The sequence below is a fragment of the Panthera leo genome, chromosome B1 (genome assembly GCF_018350215.1).
Source record: "Panthera leo isolate Ple1 chromosome B1, P.leo_Ple1_pat1.1, whole genome shotgun sequence".
Lineage (NCBI taxonomy): Eukaryota > Metazoa > Chordata > Mammalia > Carnivora > Felidae > Panthera > Panthera leo.
In genome coordinates, this window is record NC_056682.1 from 42959491 (window position 1) to 42981403 (window position 21913).

At 32.9% G+C, this 21913-nt stretch overlaps 1 protein-coding gene across 6 annotated transcripts in view; it reads right to left on the bottom strand.

Annotated features, from left to right (window-relative positions):
* Positions 1–21913, bottom strand: part of ADAM2 (ADAM metallopeptidase domain 2) — a 131506-nt gene that overhangs the window by 28356 nt on the left and 81237 nt on the right. For all 6 annotated transcript variants that reach the window (XR_006201591.1, XM_042934774.1, XM_042934775.1 and 3 more), the window contains 3 exons: positions 18329–18427; positions 18033–18228; positions 7634–7739 (listed from right to left, as the gene is read on the bottom strand). Coding sequence is in view for 5 of the 6 variants with exons in the window: in XM_042934774.1 (XP_042790708.1) it covers positions 7634–7739; positions 18033–18228; positions 18329–18427 (401 nt within the window). In the remaining variant the exon portion in view is untranslated. The remainder of the gene's footprint in view (positions 1–7633; positions 7740–18032; positions 18229–18328; positions 18428–21913) is intronic.

The following is a 21913-nucleotide window of genomic DNA, read 5'->3' on the forward strand; positions in this document are numbered from 1 at the left end:
AAAAAAAATAATAAATTCGCCACACAGGAAGAGATACACATTGACAAGAGGACTTGGGAAAATGTTCAAAAGTTAGATAAGTGTAAATGTAAATAAATGTAAATTAAAACAAATTACAACTAGAGTGGCTAAAATAAAAAAGAATGATAATACCAAGTAGTAACACGTTGTGGAGAAACTAGAACTCTTGAATTCTGTTAATGTAGATGTACATTTACACAGCCACTTTAGAAAACAATCAGCAATTTCTTAAAAAGGTTAATGTGAACTTATTATAGGACTCAGTAATGATACTATGTATGTATCTACCAAACATAAATGAAAAAATATTACACTATAAAGACCTGACCTTAAATGTTTATAGCAGTTTTATTCATAATAGCTAAAATATATACCATATAACTGACCATCAATAAAGAATGAATAAACTAATCATATTAATTAACATATATATAGTAATTTTCAGTGAAAATCAAAATTACTTAGCAATAAAAATAAAATCTAATAGAAGATTGATCTATTTGAATCTGAAAACTGTGTCGGAATATTAAGTGTAACACAAAATATGCATACTGTAGCGTTCCATTTATATGAAATTTTTTAATAGACTACATTTATCTAACATCATTGAGATGAGGTTGTATGGGGTATAGATTAAAGAAAACATTTTTGCATGATGGAAATATTAATGAAATTTTGCATTTAAAGTACATTCAATTATTATAATCCACATACATTTAAAAATCAAATAAAACCAAGCAAAGTGAAGATTAAAAAAATAATCAAAAGGAATTTATATATACTCTATCTTTAGTATGCTATATTTACACATGGACTTCAGGCAAAATTTTACAAAGGTAAAACTGTAGTATTTCAAGTGTTTAACTTTATAAGGGTAAAACAGTAATGTTTTCAAGTGTTTAACATGAAATTTAAATTCTATAAAAAGTCACATGAGGTAGAAAGGGAAAGTATTATTAATCTCATTTCACATACATTTAACTACTGTTTAAAAGGGTAGTTTTCTCTTGCACATGGATAATGCATTGTAGCAAAGAGCCTAGAACTACATACTTTTAGATACGAAACTAAAAATGAGAACAAAAAACTCTTTTTAAACACATGTATCAGTTTATCTACACTCCCAAAAATTTACTAAGCATGAATATAATGCCTATTTACCTTTGAGTTATTTTAAAACTAAGATTTGGGGTGTCTGGGTGGCTGTAGTAAAGTGTCTTACTCTTGATTTTGACTCAGGTCATATCTCATGGTTCGTGAATTCGAGCCCCAGGATCGGCTCCATGGTAGCAGTGCAGAGCTTAGTTGGGATTTTCTCTCACGTGCTCTCTCTACCTTTCCCCTGCTCAGGCTCTCTCTCTCTTTCTCAAAATAAATAAACTTTAAAAAAAGATTTCAAAGTGCCATATGGCCTTTTCAATTGTGCAGAAAAAGGATTTGACAAAGTACAACAACATCCATTCATGATAAAATCCCTCAGTAAAGTAGCTTTAGAGGGAGTATACCTCAACATAATCAAAACCATATACATCTTCAATGGGGAAAACCTGAGAGCTTTTCCTCTAGGGACAAGACAGAGATGCCAGCTTTCACCATTGTTATTTAACATAGTGTCAAGACACCTAGCCTCAGCAATCAGACAACAAAAAGACATAAAAGGCATCCAAGTCAGCAAGGAAGAAGTCAAACTTCCACTGTTTGCAGGTGACATGATACTCAGAAAACCCAAAAGACTCCACCAAAAAATTACAGGAAAATCAATGTACAGAAATCGGTTGCATTCCTATACAGCAGAAAGAGAAATCAAGGAATCAATCCAATTTACAATTGCACAAAAACCATAAGATCACTAGTAATAAACCTAACCAAAGAGGTAAAAGATCTGTCCTCTGAAAACTATTGAATACTTATGAAATAAATTGAACATCATACAAAGAAATGGAAAACATTCCATGCTCCTGGGATTAGAAGAATAAATATTGTTAAAATGTCTATACTATCCAAAGTAATCTACATATTTAATGCAATCCCTAGCAAAGTGTCAACATCATTTTTCACAGCCCTAGAAAAAACAATCCTAAAGTTTGTAGGGAACCACAAAAGACCCTGAGTAGCCAGAGCAATCTTGAAAAAGAGAAGAAAATCTGGGAGCATCACAATTCCAGACTTCCAGTTACATTACAAAGCTGTAGTGATCAAGACAGCATGGTACCGGCACACACACACAAAACACACACACACACACACACACACACACACACACACAGATCAATAGAACTGAACAGAGGGGCACCTGCATAGCTTAGTCATTTGAACATCTGAATTTTGATTTTGGCTCAGGTCATGTTCTCATGGTTTGTGAGACTGAGCCCCATGTCAGGCTCTGTGCTGTTAGTGCAGTTAAAAAATGGCAGAAGACATGAATAAACATTTTTCCAAGGAAGACATACAGATGGCCAATAGACACATGAAAAAATGCTCAACATCAGTCATCATCAAGGACATCAAAACTACAATGGATATCACCTCACACCTGTCAGAATGGCTCAGATCAACAACACAAGAAACAACAGGTGTTGGCAAGGATGTGGAAAAAAGGGGATCCATTTGCACTGCTGGTTGGTACGCAAACTGGTGCAGCCACTCTGGAGAACAGTATGGAAGTTCCTCAAAAAGTTAAAAATAGAACTACCCTATGATATAACAATCACACTACTAGGTATTTACCCAAAGAATACAGAAATACTGCTTCAAAGGGATACATACACCTCAATGTTGACAGCAGCATTATCCACTGTAGCCAAATTATGGAAACAGCCCAAGTGTCCATCGATTGATGAATGGATAAGGAATATGTGGACATCAATACACAATGGAATATTACTCAGCCATAAAAAGAATGAAATCTTGCCATTTTTAATGACATGGATGGAGCTAGAGATTATTATGCTAAGTGAAATCAGTTAGTCAGAGAAAGGCAAATACCACATGATTTCATTCGTATGTGCAAACTAGGAAACAAAAATATATATATAGGGCAAAAAAAGAGAGAGGAAAACTAAGAAACAAACTCTTAACTATAGAGAACAAACTGATGGTTACCAGAATGGAGGTGGATGGGGGATGGGTTAAATAGGTGATGGGGATTTTGGAGTACACTTGTGTTGAGCACCGAGTGTTGTATGTAAGTACTGAATCACCTGAAACTAATATTATAATGTATGTTAACTAACTTGAATTTAAATGAAAACATTTTAAAACTTAAGAATTCAAAAGCTAAAGTTAGATTAATTAACAAAAGTAGGGCGCCTGGGTGGCTCAGTCAGGTGAGCGTCAGACTTCAACTCAAGAGGTGATCTCCCAGGTCATCTTGAGTTCAAGCCACACATCAGGCTCTCTGCTGTCAGTACAGAGCCCACCTGGGACGCTCTGTCCTCGTCTCTGCCCCTCCCCCACTTGCATGCATGCTCTCTCTCTGTTTCTCTCTCTCTCTCAAAAATAAGTAAACATTTTTTAAAAATAACAAAAGTAAATGAATTATATACCGTAGAGTTATCACTATGTACGTTATTTAAGGTATATGCAGTATTTTAACAAAACGGATATCCTGAAAATTATGTCTGTTGTATCAATGTGAGCATATTACAAATATTAGCAAATATTATGCCATAAAATTTTTATTTGGCTTATGAGTCTTTTGGGGGGTCTAAATGCTACCACACAGCCACTGATACATCAGAGAATTCAACAAATTATCTTGCAGCAAAAGTGACAGGGGAGACTAACATGAGCCCAACTATATACCACATTCTCTAAATAAGTTCCTAATCGGCAAAATCTTAGCAATGACAAAAATATAGGTAACTTGGAGCAATTTTCTATGGCCTGACTTTGTCTGCCTTTGGGCAAAAAAGGGAAATGAAAAAGCGAAAAGCATCCTCTGACATTCAGGTGAAGATATTAACAGAAAAGTATTAGAGTTAATGCAAACTGACTTGTACTTACAGCTAGATCTTCTGCTTAACTGTTGAATATAAGCAATTTTAGGAATATCAACTTTAAGCCAAGTCACTCTGTGGTCATGATGCATCAAGAAAAGACAGACCTGCTCCATAAATTATGAATGAACATAGAGAGACAAAACATAAACATTTTCCAAACAACAAAATTATCAAACATCCGTCTCATCCAGCTAATATGAGTGGCTGTTGCTTCATTATCAGTTACAGCTTAACTTCTCTCCAATCTTTCTTCTTCATATGTAAGATTTATTGAGATACTCAATCATACCTTTACTTTCTGAAAGCATCAAATTCAGAAGAAAGATCCGCTTCCTCAAACCCAATTGAAAATCACTTAAAACAAACCCAAATTCTATAAAAACTCTCTCAAACTCTGGAACCAAGATGCCCCACCGTTTCTCGTAGTGGATAGTTTCACTGATTGCTGCATGTAATAAACTAAGGATTCCAGTAAGGGTGGAATTCTAATTGAAACACACACACACACACACACACACACACACAGGGAGAGAGGAAGAGAGAGAGAAAGGGAGAAAGAGAGGGAGAGAGAGAGAGAGAGAAAGGCCCTGTAATGTAACCAGAAAGGGAACAATTGTATGATAATTGAGCTTTAACAATGGGAACTATATCAAGAGATATTGTGAATTGGGATATATCCAACATCTCTTAGCTTAAATAATCAGATGGCAGAACTAAAAATGGGCCTCGTGTCAATTAGGTGCCCAGAAATTAAAAGGAGCTCAGCACTGAAGTGTGCATAAACTTCACCATAAATCTTGTCTGACCACTGAACTCAGCATGTACAGTGAAGACTCCAGGGAGTTCATAAAAAGCATCTTAAGAGGCATAAAGAAATAAACAGTATTTCAACTGCAACTCACAGAAGGGTATTGTTTATAGTGTGAGTTCAGCTATGTTAAATCCCTTCCACAACAAAACTCTATTGCTTTCAGGAAGCATAAATGAATGAAAAATTTCCATTATGTATTATTCATAGTATCCAATATAAAGTAAAAAAAAATGTATACGTGCCAAAAGAAATAAGACATAGCCAAGGAGCAAATAAATGCCTAGATACCAATATCAATATGATTCAAATATCATAATTAACAGAGAAGCACTGTATAGCAGCTAATATAAAAATGATCAATGATTAAAGGAAAATACAATCATAATCACTAGAAGGTTTTCTTTAGTCAGTATATGCAATTTTTATACATGATTTTTAACGAATAACTTCTGCATATTTGAGTTTGAACATATGAGAAATGTACTAAAATGTACTTTATGGTGTATAATCAGAAATAATCACTGTAAGTTCATGTTTTAAATGCAGAGATATAAAGGAGCAAATAAATAATTGTATGATACATGTATGTGCATATATTACATGTATGTTCTAGGTCTGTTGACTGAGAAGGTGCAGAGGTAATAAAAAATAGTGGAAATAAGCACATCTGTTGCCCAGATATTTATTTTTTTAATATTATTCTCTACTAAAAGGAATATAGGCTACTTGGATAAATAGCTAAATACAGATTAGGGGCAGGAAAAGCATAACAGGAGCCTAGAATATTTTGTGCTAGAAAAATGTGAAAGTTCTTTTTTTTTTTTTTTGAGTTTATTTATTATTGACTTTGAGAGAGACAGAAACAGCATGAGTGGAGGAGGGGCAGAGAGAGGGAGACAGAGAATCCCAAGCAGGCAGCATTATCAGCACAGAGCAGATGTGGGGCTCGAACTCAGGAAATCATAAGATCATGACCTGTACTGAAACCAAGAGTCAGACGCTTAACCAACTGAGCCACACCCCCAAAATCTGGAAGTTCTTAGAGTCCTATCAAACACTGTGGCCAATTAAAAGAGACTCTCAGTGGCCAAAACTGAGACAATTTGAAAAAGAACCACAATAAATAATAACAGTAAAGTATTCTATACTATTGAATAAAATAACAATTGCTGAGTCTGAACCAATATAAATAAACACATAGATAAACAAATAAATAAATATAGAGAAGGGAATACTTCTCCCTACTGTACATTTCTAGCTTACAGGCAGAGTAAATAATGGAATTAGAAATCATCAATGAATTTTAAGCCTAGTGAAGTAAAGTTTGAAGAGGAACAGAATATGTCCATGTTCTCAATATAATTTAACCTAAAATAGACAAGACTGAGAAAAAATTCCGTGTACTTTTTAAAAATTATACTAGGGCATACATATCACTTCAGTAATAAGCATGCCAAAACGTATAGCATGAATCTATGAAAAATATCCACCAAAGCCAAATTGAAGGACATCTTTAAAACAATTACTCTGTAGCATTAAAAAAAAAAAAACTACAGAAAAGAAAAAAATTAAAACAAAGAAAATATCTAGATTAAAGATGAAAAATACATTATGACTAAATACAAACAAATATATGACTCTGGATTTGTTCCTGAAAAAGACAAAATAGACATAAATACTTCCCTAAGACAATTAAAGAAGGTTTTTTTTTTAAGTTTATTTAGTTATTTTGAGAGAGACAGAGACAGAGTGAGTGGGGGAGGGGGGAGGGAGAGAGAGATGATCCTAAACTGACTCTGCACTGTCAGCACAGAGCCTGATGCTGGCTGGGGCTTGAACTCACAGACTGTGAGTTCATGACCTGAGCCAAAGTCAAGAGTCAGACGTTTAACTGGCTGAGCCACCTAAGGGCCCCAGAAGTTCTAATGTGAAACATGGCTTTATAGCTACACTATAGCTATGTAAGAAAATATCTTTGTTCCCAGGAAACACACATGATTTTTTTTATGGGTAAAGAAGCATAGTTTTCAATATTCTTTCAAATGGTTTAGGAAAATCATTTTGAAGAGAGGAGAGAAGAGAGTTGAAAAAATAGAAGGATAAAGCAAATGGGCAAAAGTAAATAATTGGTAAACCTGGGTGAAGGTATGTGGGGAGGCTCTGTATGATTCATGCAAACTAGAAATGTTTTACAGAATTTTTACTTTTACTACCAAACCAAATTTGAAATCATATCAAAATAAAATATTATAAGAGCAGTAACATTCTGGTTCTAATATATATAGTAATGGCAACCCAATGGTGTTGGTGGAATTACTATTCATATTTGGCATATCAGAAACATGAAGCACATATCCAAGTTCACACAAGAAGGTAAGCCAGTGGTATTAGGATTTGACACCAAGGTGCATGGCTGTAGAGCACATGGTCTTAAACACAGTCCTTTACTTACCGGATAGTAAAAATTCATACATTTTCTTTTCATCACTGTAAGAATGCTCATACTTTGTAAAGTTAAAATGACAACGTGCAAAATAGAAATGACCAGTCCTTCTAACTAACGTTATCAATGTATCTATATATGTAAAGTAAACACTCTGCGGGACAATAAAAGGGATAATGGGATGTATGAGAAAAAGTAGTGCAGATATTCTGTATTAAAGACATTTATAACGGACTGAATATAGTCTAACTTCATGGGCAGGTAATATTTTGATTACTCATAAGCTTAATTATCTAGTTGTATTTTCTAATTTAAGGCAATAAATAGAGTTTCTCAGACAGATTTCTTAAAGCATACTTAGTTTTACACTGTATGTATCCTGAAGGACCTGAACCGCAGTTCCCAGATTGATCGGTCTTAGAATTAAGGTGAGCATAACACTCTTCAGGACCAAAATCTGCACCTGGAAAAAAATGTGTGTTTAGTCATATTGAGCTTATGTTAATTTAAAATAATTTATGAGTATATTTAAAATTCTGATATGGTTTAAAATATACAAAATACACTCATAACACATATTGAAAAAAAAACTAGATTTAAGATCACACAAAATAATTTCAATGAAATATTTAAAAATTGAAAGCACTTTTGCCAAAAAGATATCTTAAAATTAACCATGGTGTGCAGTTTATCTTCTAATTTTTAATAAGTCTAGATATCTATAAATGTATAAGAAACTTTAAAAGTTGACTTATTGGTCAATAACCTAACTTATATAAATATCATTTCAAGGCAAACCACTAACTAATATTTTATTTTTTCATATTTTTCTTAGAAAAATATTTTCTAATTTTTCTTAGAAAAATATTTTCATATTTTTCTTAGAAAAAAATCCTGGAGTCTCAGTTTTTACATTTACTATCCAATCCATGCACACAATATGTTCAATTCTCATAAAATCCAACCAATGGATCTTATTTATTATAGCATCCATTAGTTCTATTGTAGCTGAAGGATGAAATCAAAAATCTTTGATAGGAAGATTTAACCACTGCATTATGGTGCTGAAGAAAAATGGCACACCAAAAGAGGACCCACAGGTACAAATCTGGATCTCAGCTGAAACTCCCACAGGCTCTAGTAAACTGGAAATAAGCAGTTTATTTTATCCCAGAGGTCATTTTAAACCTGGTTATGGGTGAGAAGTCAAAATTATTGCTTAGCTAGGGAAGCAGGCCATTTGGTGGACATAAAAATAGGCCAAGGTTGAAGGATCTTCATAGTTATAGTGACAAAATTAGAGACTCAAGAGGTCTCAACATATACTTTATTCCCTGCCTCAAGGATCCTTCCTGCTTCTAAATGTGTGAAGAGCAGGAGATTAAAATATAAGAAGACTTCCATAAAGCAGTGTGGATTTTTCTGCAGTTTCTGTGTTGTGGTTACATAGTTGCTAAGGTAAGGAGTCTCAGTAAATATACCAATTCTCAGTTGAAAACCCTAAAGAGTTATGGCCATAAAAACAACAGTAAACTAGATAGACTGAACGTTATTTAATCTCTAACCAAAACTTAATACATATCACTTTCTGATTTAATTAAAATGATTAGTTCCTCATTTCATACACTTAACAGAAGAAAAAGATGGATAATAGTAGTATCTGTGTAAAAAAATAAGCATTTTAGACTGAAAGCAGGGCTTCAAAAGGCAAAAATTAAAGACAATGAAAAAATTTAACTAGAAATGTGTCTTTTCATTCAAGAAAAAATATAAAGATATCTACCTATATTAAAATAGTTAAGAGAACATGATACATTGTATAAATTACAAAGATATAAGCATGCAAGAAGAAAAATACCAAAAAGAAATTGAAATAATTATGGAGAGGTTATTGAATATAATTTGAAATTTTAAGAAAATCCGTATGATAATACAGGATTTACACCAGTGTTCCTAAAAACTCACAGAACACTAAGAAGAATTAAACACACACATACACAAATACACCCAAACATATGACATGAAGACTGCTAAAAAACAAAGAAGATCTTGATGGCTTAAAGAGAAAAGAGACACAATTTGACAGATTTTCTTTAGAAAATATGGAAACAATATGACAATAAAGTAACATCTTTAAAATGTGAATAGGGATAGAGTTTCCATTTCAGGATGGCAACATAAGAAGATTCTGAAGTCACTTCCTCCCATAGACATACCAAATCTGCAGCTAGATATGGAAAAATTTCATCTCAAAAAACTAAAAACTAACTAAGCAACTCTTACACATTGGACAAAGGAGAAAACTCTCATAGAATCCAGTAGGAGAGGCAGAGAGAGACACCACACCAGACATGGAAATCCACAATCATGAAGGAATACAAAACCCAGAACAATAACACTGAGAGTTGGAATGGTTATAGAAACATCACACACACACACACACACACACACACACACACACAAAGTATAAGAAAAAAAACTGTTACTAAAGACAACCAAAGAAGTTTTACAATAAGATTGTCAACGCATGAAGAAATATTACAGAAAATATTACAAACATATCCCCTAGGAACAAAGCACCAAAATCTATTAAATAAAAACTGGCAGACTTGAAGGAAGAAGTAGGTAAAAATAATAGCTGACATTCTGTCAACTGTCAGTAATGGACAGAAGAAATAGAAGATCAAGAAGGAAATACAAAATTAGAACAACACTACAAATGAACTAGCCACAACATATCTATAGAACACTCTATCCAACAAGAGCAGGATACATATTCTTCTCCATGCATTTGGAAATTCTCCAAAATGGTCATATGTGAGGCCAAAACAGTCTAAATAATTTGAGAAGAAATGAAATCATATGAATTATGTTCTCTGAATACTCAATTATGTTTTCTGAATACAATGGAATTAAATTAAAAATCAATAATAAAAGTACATTAGGGAATGTACAAACATGGTAATTAAAAACCACACTCCTAAATAACCAAAGCATCAAAGAAAAAAAAAAATCTCATGGGAAATTAGAAAATACTTAAGATGAATAGGAATAAAAACATGACATACAGAAATTTATGAAAAACATTGAAATCACTATTTGGAAATTGATATCTGTAAATGCTTAAAATAGGAAAGAAATATTTCAAATTAATAACCTAGAATTTTATCTTAAGATATTGAAAAAAAGTATTCTAAATATAAAAGGAACAGAAGGAAAGAACTAATAGGAATTAGAGAAGAAAATGATAAAATAAAAAAGACACAAGTGACAGAGAAAATCAACAAAACCAAAATTTGGTTCTTTGAAAAGATCAACAAAGCTGGCAAGTTTGAATTATTAATCAGGAAATTTCCCACAATGAAAAGGCTGAGTGTGGATGACTTCACCGGTAAGTTCTCCAAAATTTTCAGACAATATAATACATTGCAGATTGTTCCCAAAACTATGAGTAAGGAATGCTTTTTGTGTCATTCAATGTGACTTGATTATTAAAACAACACAAGACAGTTCAAAAAGAAAAAATGTTAGAACAATATCTCTCACAAATATAGACATAAAAATTTCAAGAAATCTACAGAATTAGGAAACAAAACAAATGAACATGAGGGAAATAAAAGAGAGAGGAAAGCCAAGAACAAACTGAACTGTAGAGAACAAACTGATGGTTACCTGAGGGGAGGTAGGTGGGGGGGGGGGGTTAAATAGGTGATGGGGATTAAGGAGTGCAATTGTGATGAGCACTCATTGTTGTATGGAAGTGTTGAGTCACCATATTTTACACCTGAAACTAATATTACACTGTATATTAACTAACTGGAATTTAAACACAAACTTTTAAAAAAATCTACAGTGATGAATAATAAAATGCCAGTAAACTGAAATCTAGAGCATATTAAAGCATTATTAGCAAAACCATTAGCATATTCTATTACCAAGTAAGATTTGTTCCTGGAATACAAGGATGATGTTATATACCAAAATAGCAGAATAAAGGGGAAAAAACACATGATCATGTCAATTGATGCACAAGAAGCAAAACTTGATGCATTTTAATGATAAAAACACTTAACTAACTAGAAGTAGAAAGAAAGTTCTTCAATATAGTAGAAGCCACCTATAAAAAACACAGTTAATATAATACTCAGTGGTGAAAAATTGAAAGCTTTTCTTCTAATGACAAGGAGCAACACAAGGATGCCAGATTTTAGTAGAAGTCCTAGTCTAAAGCAAGAGGCAAGTAAAAGAAATGATAGGAACTTAAATTGGAACAGAAAAAGTTAAATTATCTCTGCTCATAGTTGCCATGATTGTATACATAAAGAAAATTCTAAGGATTTTACACACACACACACACACACACACATTCACACAACTAATAAATAAATTCAGCAAAGTTTAAGGATACAAAAATTAAGGCATCAATTGCATTTCTATAATTAGCAATGAAAATTCCCAAAAGAAACCTAAGTAAACAATTTTATTTATCAGTGCATCAAAAAGAAAAAATACTTACAAGTAAAATTAACCAAAGTGAAGTAAAATTTATACAATGAAATCCACAATGTGCTGCTGAAGAAAATTAAAGAAAGCACAAAAATGGAAAGCTATCCTATATTTATCACTTGGAGGAAAAATATTAAGACGGCAATATCATCCAAAGTGAGCTACAGCTTCAATGCAAACCTATTAAAACACCAACAATGTATCTCTGCGGAAATAGAAAAACCCATCTTAAAATTCGTATGGAGTTTCAAGGTCCTGAAATTGTCAAAATAATCTTAAAAATGGAGAAAAAACTTGGAGGTCTCATACTTCCTGATTTCAAAACTTACCACAAAAGCTACAGTATTCAAAACCATGTACATTGGTATACTAACATACGGATATATACACCAACAGACTAAAATAGCCACCCTAGAAGCAAATCCTTCCATATATGTCTAATGATTTTTATAAGTGTGCCAAAACCATTCAATAGGAAAGGACAGTCTTTTCGACAATTGGTGTTAAGAAAACTGATTATACACATGCAAAAGAATGAACTTGAACCCTTACCTTACAGGATATTCTAAAATTAACATGAAATGGATTAGACACATAAATATAAGAGCTACAAACATAAAACGTTTTCTTAGATATGCTGAGGATTAAGGAGTGCGCTTGTTTTGATGAGCACTGGGTATTGTATGTGTGTGTTGAATCACTAAATTGTACACCTGAAACTAGTATTACACTGTATATTAACAACTGGAATTTAAATAAAAACTTTAATTTTTTTATTTGTGTATAGTTGCACACAATGTTACATTGCTTTTAGGTGTACAACATAGCAATTCAATTTCTCTACACATTATGCGAAAAACTATAAAACTCTTAGAAGAAAATAGAGAGGAAAAGTTTTTTGACATTGGATTTAGCAATTATTTCTTGGATATAATGCCAAAAGCATTGGCAACAAAAGAAAATATAGATAAAAGTGTTAAAAACAGTTACACATGAAAATCAACAGTGAAATCAACTTTGATAGATATGGATTTTCAGTTTGGAAAAGTGAAAAACGTTCTGGGGATGGATGATGGTGATATTTGCAAAGTAATGTGAATTGTAAAATGACAGTGAATTGTAAAACAGTAAAAATGGTAAGTTTTATGTCATGTATATTTTTTCACAATAAAAATAAGAAAAAAATCTCAAGCATATACCAAGAATCCATAACTATCAATATAAAAATGATAACACAACTTGACCAAGTGGTATCTCTTCCAGAAATACAAGGCTAGACATTAGTGTAATGCACCATATCAATAAACTAAAAGACAAAAAAAAAAAATCACTTAATAGACACAGAAAAAGGACAGGAAAACCTAGCATTTTACTCTTGATTTAAGGAAAAAAAACCCCAGCAACCTTAACAAACAGGGAAACTGAAATGGAACTTCCTTAACCTAATAAAGAGGATTATGAAAAAACCATGGTTAATATCATCCATACTAATGAAAAACTCAAAGTTCAACCCCTAAGATAAGGAACAAATCATAATATATGCCCTGAGTACTTCTACTCAATATTATATTGGAAATACTAGTCAGGAAAAAAAGCCAAGAAGAAAAAATATAAGGCATATAGATTGTAAACTAAGAAATTAAAATATATCCATTTTCCTAAGACATTTTATGATATATAGAAATCCTAGCTATCTATTAAAAATAATTATGGGAACTAATAAAGAATTTTAGCAATTTTGCAGGATAAAGGTTCAATATTCAAAGTCAATTTATATCTCCACACTAGTAATGAATAATGAAATTTTTAAAAAATCCTATACATAATAGCATCAAAAAGAATAAAATATCAAGAAATATATTTAACAAAATAAGTGTAGAGCTTGTATACTGATAATTACAAAACTATAAAACATTTAATTAAAATTAGCTGAATACAATAAAAATAATTGGAAAGACATCCCATGTTCATGGATTCTAAGCTATAACATAGTTAATATAACATTACACCTCAAATTGATGTGTAATTCAACACAATTACTATCAAAATTCCAGCTGACTTTTTTTCAGAAATTGTCAAGTTGATTCTGAAATTTAAGAAATGCAAGAGTCCCAGGATATCCAAAATAATCTTAAAAAGATAGAAAAAGTTGGATTACTCACATTTGATTTGTAAACTACAGGGCTACAGTAATCAAGACAGTGTGCTACTGACATAAGAATATAGATGTATAGATCAATGGAGTAGAATTTACAGTCTAGAAATAAATTGTTTTCCAATCAAGTGATTTTTTTAGCAAAGATGTCAAGTTACTTAAATGGGTGAATAATCATCTTTTCAACAGTGATGCTGAGATAACTGGGTATCCACATGCTAAAAGAATTAAGTTGAACCATTTTTCACACCATATACAAAATTAACTGAAAATGGATTATAGACCCAAATTTAAGAGGAAAAGGTATAAAACTCCCAGGAAAAACAAATCAGGACCTTGAATTAAGCAATGCTTTGTTAGATATAACACCAAAATCACAAGCACATACAAAAAAAATAAATAAATTGAGCCTAATCAAAATTAAAACTTTGCATTTCAGAGGAGGCCATCAGAAAAGTGATGACATAATTTAGACAACAAAAGAAAATGAATTTAACATGAATTTAACAATTAAAAAATAGGTGAATGATATAAATAGATATCTTTCCAAACAAACATACAAATGGTCAATAAGAACATTGAAAAGATATTCATCATTAGTCTTTAGGTAAATGCAAATCAAAACCACAAGATACCACTTCATACTCATTGGATCATCCACAGAATAACTCAATATTACATGGATATCAATTCAACTAAAATTAATGCATGATTTAATTTATTAATCTGGTTCTTAAGTTCATATGGAAGAAAGCCAAGCCAACACATATGAAGAAGATACAAAAGGAAGAAGACGAAACTTGTCTCTGAGATATAAATGGAGAGAAATTAAGATAGCATAAGACTGGCACAAGTAGAGAAAAATGACCAAGAGAACAGAGGAGGAAATCGAGAAACATTCACACTTTTAAGTTTAAAAACAACCAACGAAGCAACAAAACACACGATTTTTAGCAGATATCATATTGCAGTGCATTCAGGAGTATTAAGTTGTGACAGTAAAGGTGGTCATCAATATGCTGTAATATTAAATTGGATATATGTCAAACAATACACACACACACACACACACAATTACATTCATACATTCATCCTCTGCCTCCCTCCTCTAACCTTAGGCAACTATTAATTTATCTTCTGTCTTAAATATTTGCCTATTCTGTATGCTTACTATAAATGGAATCATAGAATCTGTGGTATTTTGTTTCTGGCTTTCTTAGGTTAGCATAAAGTTTTCAAAATTTATTCAAAATTTATTGGTAAATACCAAATATCATCACTTCTTTAATTTTTATTGACTAAATAATATCCTGCATTTTATTTACTAGTTCATCAGTTGATGGACATTTGGGTTGTTTCTACATTTTGGTTATTATGAATAATGGTATTGTGAACATTTGTATACAAGGTTTGTGGGGACATATGTTTTAAGTTTCCTTAGGCATATAACAGGGGTTAAACTGCTAGGTTCAAAATTTTAAGGAACTTCCAAACTGCTTTCTAAAGTATCTGTACCATTTTATATTCCCACGAGCATGTGCATAAGAATTCAGATTTGCCATATTCTCCCAACAATTCCTATTGTCTTTTAATTATGGCTATTTTAGTAAATGTGGAGAAGTATCTTGTTTTAATTTAATTTAATTTAATTTAAATTTCCTTAATGACAAACAATGTTGAGCATCTTTCATGTGAGTAATCATTTCTTTAAAAAAATTTTTTTTAATGTTTATTCATTATTGAGAGACAGACACAGGGTGTGAGCAGGGGAGGGGTAAAGAGAGGGAGACACAGAATCTGAAGCAGGCTCCAGGCTCTGAGATGTCAGCACAGAGCCTGATGCAGGGCTCAAACTCACGGACTATGAGATCATGACCTGAGCCAAAGTCAGATGCTTAACCTACTGAGCCACCCAGGCACCCCTCCTTTATAAGCTTTTATTTTCAAATTATTTTATTATTATTCTTGTAGCTTGGATTATAAAATGAATACTTGACTAATGCTAATTTTTAATTTCTCTTTTGTGCTGCATTTTATTGGAATGATTGAGTTTTGTTTCAGTTTGTTTTTTTTTTTTTTTTCCTGGTGAAACTATTTTTTTTTCCATTTTTATTCTTCTAGGGGTCAACTTACATTTTTGACATACTAATAACTTTCATTTCATATTATTCTTTATATTTTAAAATATGTTTTTAAAAGATGTGTTTTTTAGCCAACAATGAATTTTGCTAATTTCTATGATGATGATTTCTTCTTGCTTAATTCTTCTGTCTCCTCATTTAGTTTCCCTTTTTGTTTTTATTTTTTTTTATTTTTATTTTTTAACATTCATTTATTTTTGAGACAGGGAGAGACAGAGCATGAACAGGGGAAGGTCAGAGAGAGGGAGACACAGAATCTGAAACAGGCTCCAGGCTCTGAGCTGTCAGCACAGAGCCCCACGCGGGGCTCGAACTCACGGACTGCAAGATCATGACCTGAGCCGAAGTCGGCCCCTTAACCGACTGAGCCACCCAGGCGCCCCTCCCTTTTTGCTTTTAACATCATTCACAATCAGCCCTTACAGAAATAGATTTGGAAAGCAAATTATATGAGTTCAAATGTGTGCTTTCACATACTTTTTTTTTTAATCTATGTATTTAACATTGGGTGAAATTCACAATTTTACCTGCCAGCTGAAACAGAAGTTCTACTTTTTCAATGATCTAACCAATATGCTTATTTTTACATTTTAACCAGTATTCCTTTCAGATCAAGATTTTCTTTCCTATTTCTCCCTTTCTCTTTCTTTATTTATCTGTATGCATATATAGGTAGGTAGATAGAGATAAATAAATAGATGATATGGATGATAAGGAAGACATGATACAGATAGAGAGTGATAAGAGATAGGTAGAGATCAGTGATAGTAAATAGATAGATGATAGATAGATAGATGATAGAGAGATAATTGATAGATGATAGATATATATATATAGAGAGAGAGATGATAGAAAGAGAGAGAGAGAGAGAGAGAGAGAGAGAGAGGAGACAGAGAGATGGAGAGATAGAGATATCTTTCTTCAAAATTTCCTTTGTGGTTCAAATCACCCAGTTCCTGGGGAGAGCACTTTACCATTCTATGTTTCTTTCCTTATATCTTTGTTTTGCCTTTCTTCAAACCAATAGTCATTCTATGTCATTGTATGTCCATTTTTGGAGTTGATCATTACTTTGCAACTCCTTTTTACACAGAAATTAAAGTAGGCAATTACCCATTACAGTTGAGAAAAGGTTGAGCCACTTGGCTATTTATATGAATATCCTAAATATTTCCTCTGTCAATCACTCTTTTACTTCTGATATAGACATAAAATGCTGCTGCCATTGCTGCTGTCTCCATCTTCTTCAGCAAATGATTCCATGTATATTTAGTACCATGTGTACTCAGTGCACATCATCTTTCAATTATTTGATAGTTACTGGATCCTCATTACTCCTTTTTGTGATTTTCATAAACTATCCTTGTAGTGCCCAGGTGTGAATGTGTGTATCTGGCTTGTATTTTGTATTTACTAACAAAACTATGGATATGGAGTGAGAGAGGGAAGTGTAACTTATATTCAGTCTGCTTTTTTCCTTCTCAAATGAAGAGCCCATAGACTTTGAATCTTTTCCTTTATTATTTTGTGGAAATAATTCATACCTTTAATTCCAGACAACTTGTCTGATATTTTTTACAGCATTCCTTAACTTTTTTCTATAATCCTTTTAAGATATATGTGTGTGTGTGTATACTAAAAATCGCATTATTTTTAAAAAAATTTTTAATGTTTATTTTTGAAAGAGACAGAGTGTGAGTGGGGGAGGAGCAGGAAGAGGGAGACACAGAATCTGAAGCCAGCTCCAGGCTCCGAGCTGTCAGCACAGAGCGCAATGCTGGGCTCGAACTCACAAACTGTGAGATCATGACCTGAACCAAAGTCGGACACTTAACCAACTGAGCCACCCAGGAGGCCCTTACATTATTTTTTAAATCACAATTATGTATCAACATCTACTTCTTTTTGGTTTCCAGAAGAACACATATAAGAGAAATAAAATTATAATAAATACCTTCACCAAATAAATCCACACACTGTTTTATCCCACTTATACAACTTCCATTCAGACAAAGCCATTGATTCTCTCCACATGGATGCCCATTCTGAATAAAAAAGTTATCTTGACATGTTGCAGATGATCCATTGCAATATTCAGGGAGATCACATTCATCAGAGGAAGGTCTACATATTTCTCCTTTTGCCAAATACTGATGGAATGAAGTAAATAATATTGAATAAAGCAGAATGTGAACATACGAATAGAATAAAAAAGATGACTTTGTTCAGAAAAATTTAAAAGGACCTTACTTGACAATTTTTACAGCATTCACCCATATCACAAGTTGAACCAACTATTAATGTACATGTGGTATGATCACAACATGAGTTTAAGTTAGCAGCACAATCCTGAAAGGAAAATCAAATGCTCTGAAGTACCTTCCAACTTTTACTCACACTAGATAGATATTTTAATGGTGACAGAATATTATCTAATATACAGATAGGTGCTTAAATTACATGTTGGCAAGCATAAAAAAAAATAGAGCCACTTATTTATTCACTTAACACATATTTATTGGTTACTACTCTGCTATTCTGTATACTCTTTCTATCCCTAGAGTAGGTTTGACTATACTGTAGTAGGATTTTTCTGAAACTCTGAGTCTACCAAAGCCAAAACATCAAGCTCTCTGGCTTTTGTAGACAAACAGATAGTTAAATACAAGACATAAAATAAAAGGAAACTATGATTTATCAGTTTCATTATAGTGACTAGTTCCTAATCAGCCTTTATGAATCTATTGTGTTTTAATAAGTCTATAACTTTTATGGGATGTTCAAAGTTTAACTTACTTTTATTCTCTAAAGGCAAAGAGTTAGAAAATAATATTTCTAAATATGACTGAAATTATGATTCATCCATATCTTATTATGCTTTGATTAATGTTATGATTCATCCATGTGATTTTGTTTATAAAAATTCTATTATTACACTTAAAGCAACAGATAAGAATAGAGAAGATTGGAGAGACAATGTTTACACACACACACACACACACACACACACACACACACACACTTTTTAAATTGTCAGGGATTTGGAATAGGGTTAATTGGGCAAAAATTTCAATAAGTTACACAAAAATAAGTCATGGATTTCAGTAGTCTTAATATGAGTTATAGCCAAATACTTATTAGGGCAAACTAAATTTGAACTATTTTCCAGAACTATTCTGCCTAATCAATGTTATTGTTATTGTTACCCATACAGGATTCCAGAGAGTAAAGTTATATCACAGGAACTGGCTCAATTATATTATAATTAATAGAACTAAGATACACAGTTGTCAATTTTTACTAAAAATTTTCAAAGTGTTTCCATTTAGACCCAAACAAGAAAAACACAAGTGGGTACTGGAAAATAATTTCTTAAAAGCACGTCATCCAACTACGTATCTAAAAGTTCACTTTCAGCCAAAATGAACAAATCGGAGACTATAGATGCTGGAGAGGATGTGGAGAAATGGGAACCCTCTTGCACTGTTGGTGGGAATGCAAATTGGTGCAGCCGCTCTGGAAAGCAGTGTGGAGGTTCCTCAGAAAATTAAAAATAGACCTACCCTATGACCCAGCAATAGCACTGCTAGGAATTTACCCAAGGGATACAGGAGTACTGATGCATAGGGGCACTTGTACCCCAATGTTTATAGCAGCACTCTCGACAATAACCAAATTATGGAAAGAGCCTAAATGTCCATCAACTGATGAATGGATAAAGAAATTGTGGTTTATATACACAATGGAATACTACGTGGCAATGAGAAAGAATGAAATATGGCCTTTTGTAGCAACGTGGATGGAATTGGAGAGTGTGATGCTAAGTGAAATAAGCCATACAGAGAAAGACAGATACCATATGGTTTCACTCTTATGTGGATCCTGAGAAACTTAACAGAAACCCATGGGGGAGGGGAAGGAAAAAAAAAGGTTAGAGTGGGAGAGAGGCAAAGCACAAGAGACTGTTAAAAACTGAGAACAAACTGAGGGTTGATGGGGGGTGGGAGGGAGGGGAGGGTGGGTGATGGGTATTGAGGAAGGCACCTTTTGGGATGATCACTGGGTGTTGTATGGAAACAAATTTGACAATAAATTTCATATATTGAAAAAAAATAAAAAATAAAAATAAATAAATAAATAAATAAAAAATAAAAGTTCACTTTCATATTGGGGACAGTACACATTCATGACCTCAGCTATTGCTGTAGGGAACACTGAACTCCTTTCATGTATTGATTTCCTCACATCCATACACCCATTATGAGTCTCACAATCTCTCTCTCTCTCTGTCTCTCTCTTAGTGCATTCCTTTTATCTCTAGTCTTCCCACCTCCCTCCAATCAAGCAGCTTTATCTAAGATTTTTGTGGGTTGGAGAACATGCATTTGTTGATTGTGAATGATCCAAACATTTTTTTACTTAAATATTGACCTGCATTAAAATATTCAAAGCCACAAGCATGCCTCATTTTCTGTTGAATTGTGAAAACTTTGTATCTATTTTCCTGAATGCCAGCAGATATTAAGCTTGGAAGAAATGTGGGCATTACCTTATTTTATCATGCTTCATTTCATTGTACTTTGCAAACATCACTTTTGTTTGTTTATTTGTTTTTACAAATTGAAGGTGGCAACCTTAAATTGAGCAAATCTACCAGCATCATTTTTCCAACAGTCTCTGTGTCACATTTTGGTAATTCTTTCATTATTATATTTGTTATGGAGATCTGTTTTCAGTGGCATTTGATGTTACTATTGTGATTTTGGAGAGTGTCATGAACCATTGTCCATATGAGACAATAAACTTAATTATGTTTTGACTGTTCCACTGATGAACTGCTCCCCTCGCTCCTTCTTTTCAGGCATCCCTATTCCCTGAGACACAACAACATTGAAATTACAGGATTATTAATTGGCCTAATTCAAATGAAAGGAATAGTCAAATGTTTCTCACTTTAAATCAAAAGCTAGAAAGCATTAAGCCTAGGGAGGAAGGCATGTTGAAAGCTGAGAGAGGCCAAAGCTAGGCCTCTTACACCAAAAAGTTAGCCAAGTAGTGAATGCAAAAGAAAAATTCTTGAAGGAAATTAAAAAACAATGAATGCATGGATGGTAAGAAAGCAAAATGACATTATTGCTAATATAGAGAAAGTTTTAGTTGTCTGGATAGAAGATCAAACCAACCATAACATTCCCTTAAGCCAATGTCTCACCCACAGGAAGGCCCTAATTCTCTTCAATTTTATGAAGGCTGAGAGAGATAAGGAGGCTGCAGAAAAGTCTGAAGCTAGCAGAGGTTGGTTCATGAGGTTTAAGGAAAGAATCTGTATCCATCACATAAAAGTGCAAAGTTAAGTAACAAGTGGTGATGTAGAAGCTGTAGCAAGTTATTTAGATGTAGCTAAGATAATTAATGACGGTGGCTACACTAAACAACAAATTTTCAATGTAGACAAAATAGCCTTCCATTGAAAGATGTCATTTTCATAGATAGGGAGGAGAAAGTAATATCTGGCTTCAAAGCTTCAAAGGACAGGGTGACTCTTGTTGGGGGCTAATGCAGCTATGACATTTAGCTGAAGGCAATACTCATTTACCATTTCAAAAATTCTAGGGCTCTTAAAAATTATGCTAAATCTACTCTGCCTGTACCCGATAAATGGAACAACAAAGTCTGGATGACAGCACATCTGTTTACAACATGGCTTAGTTAATATTTTAAGACCACTGTTGAGAAACACAGCTCAGAAAAAAAGAATCCTTTCAAAATACCACTGCTCATTGACAATATTCCTGGTGACCCAAGAGTTCTGATGGGGAGGTACAAGGAGATTAA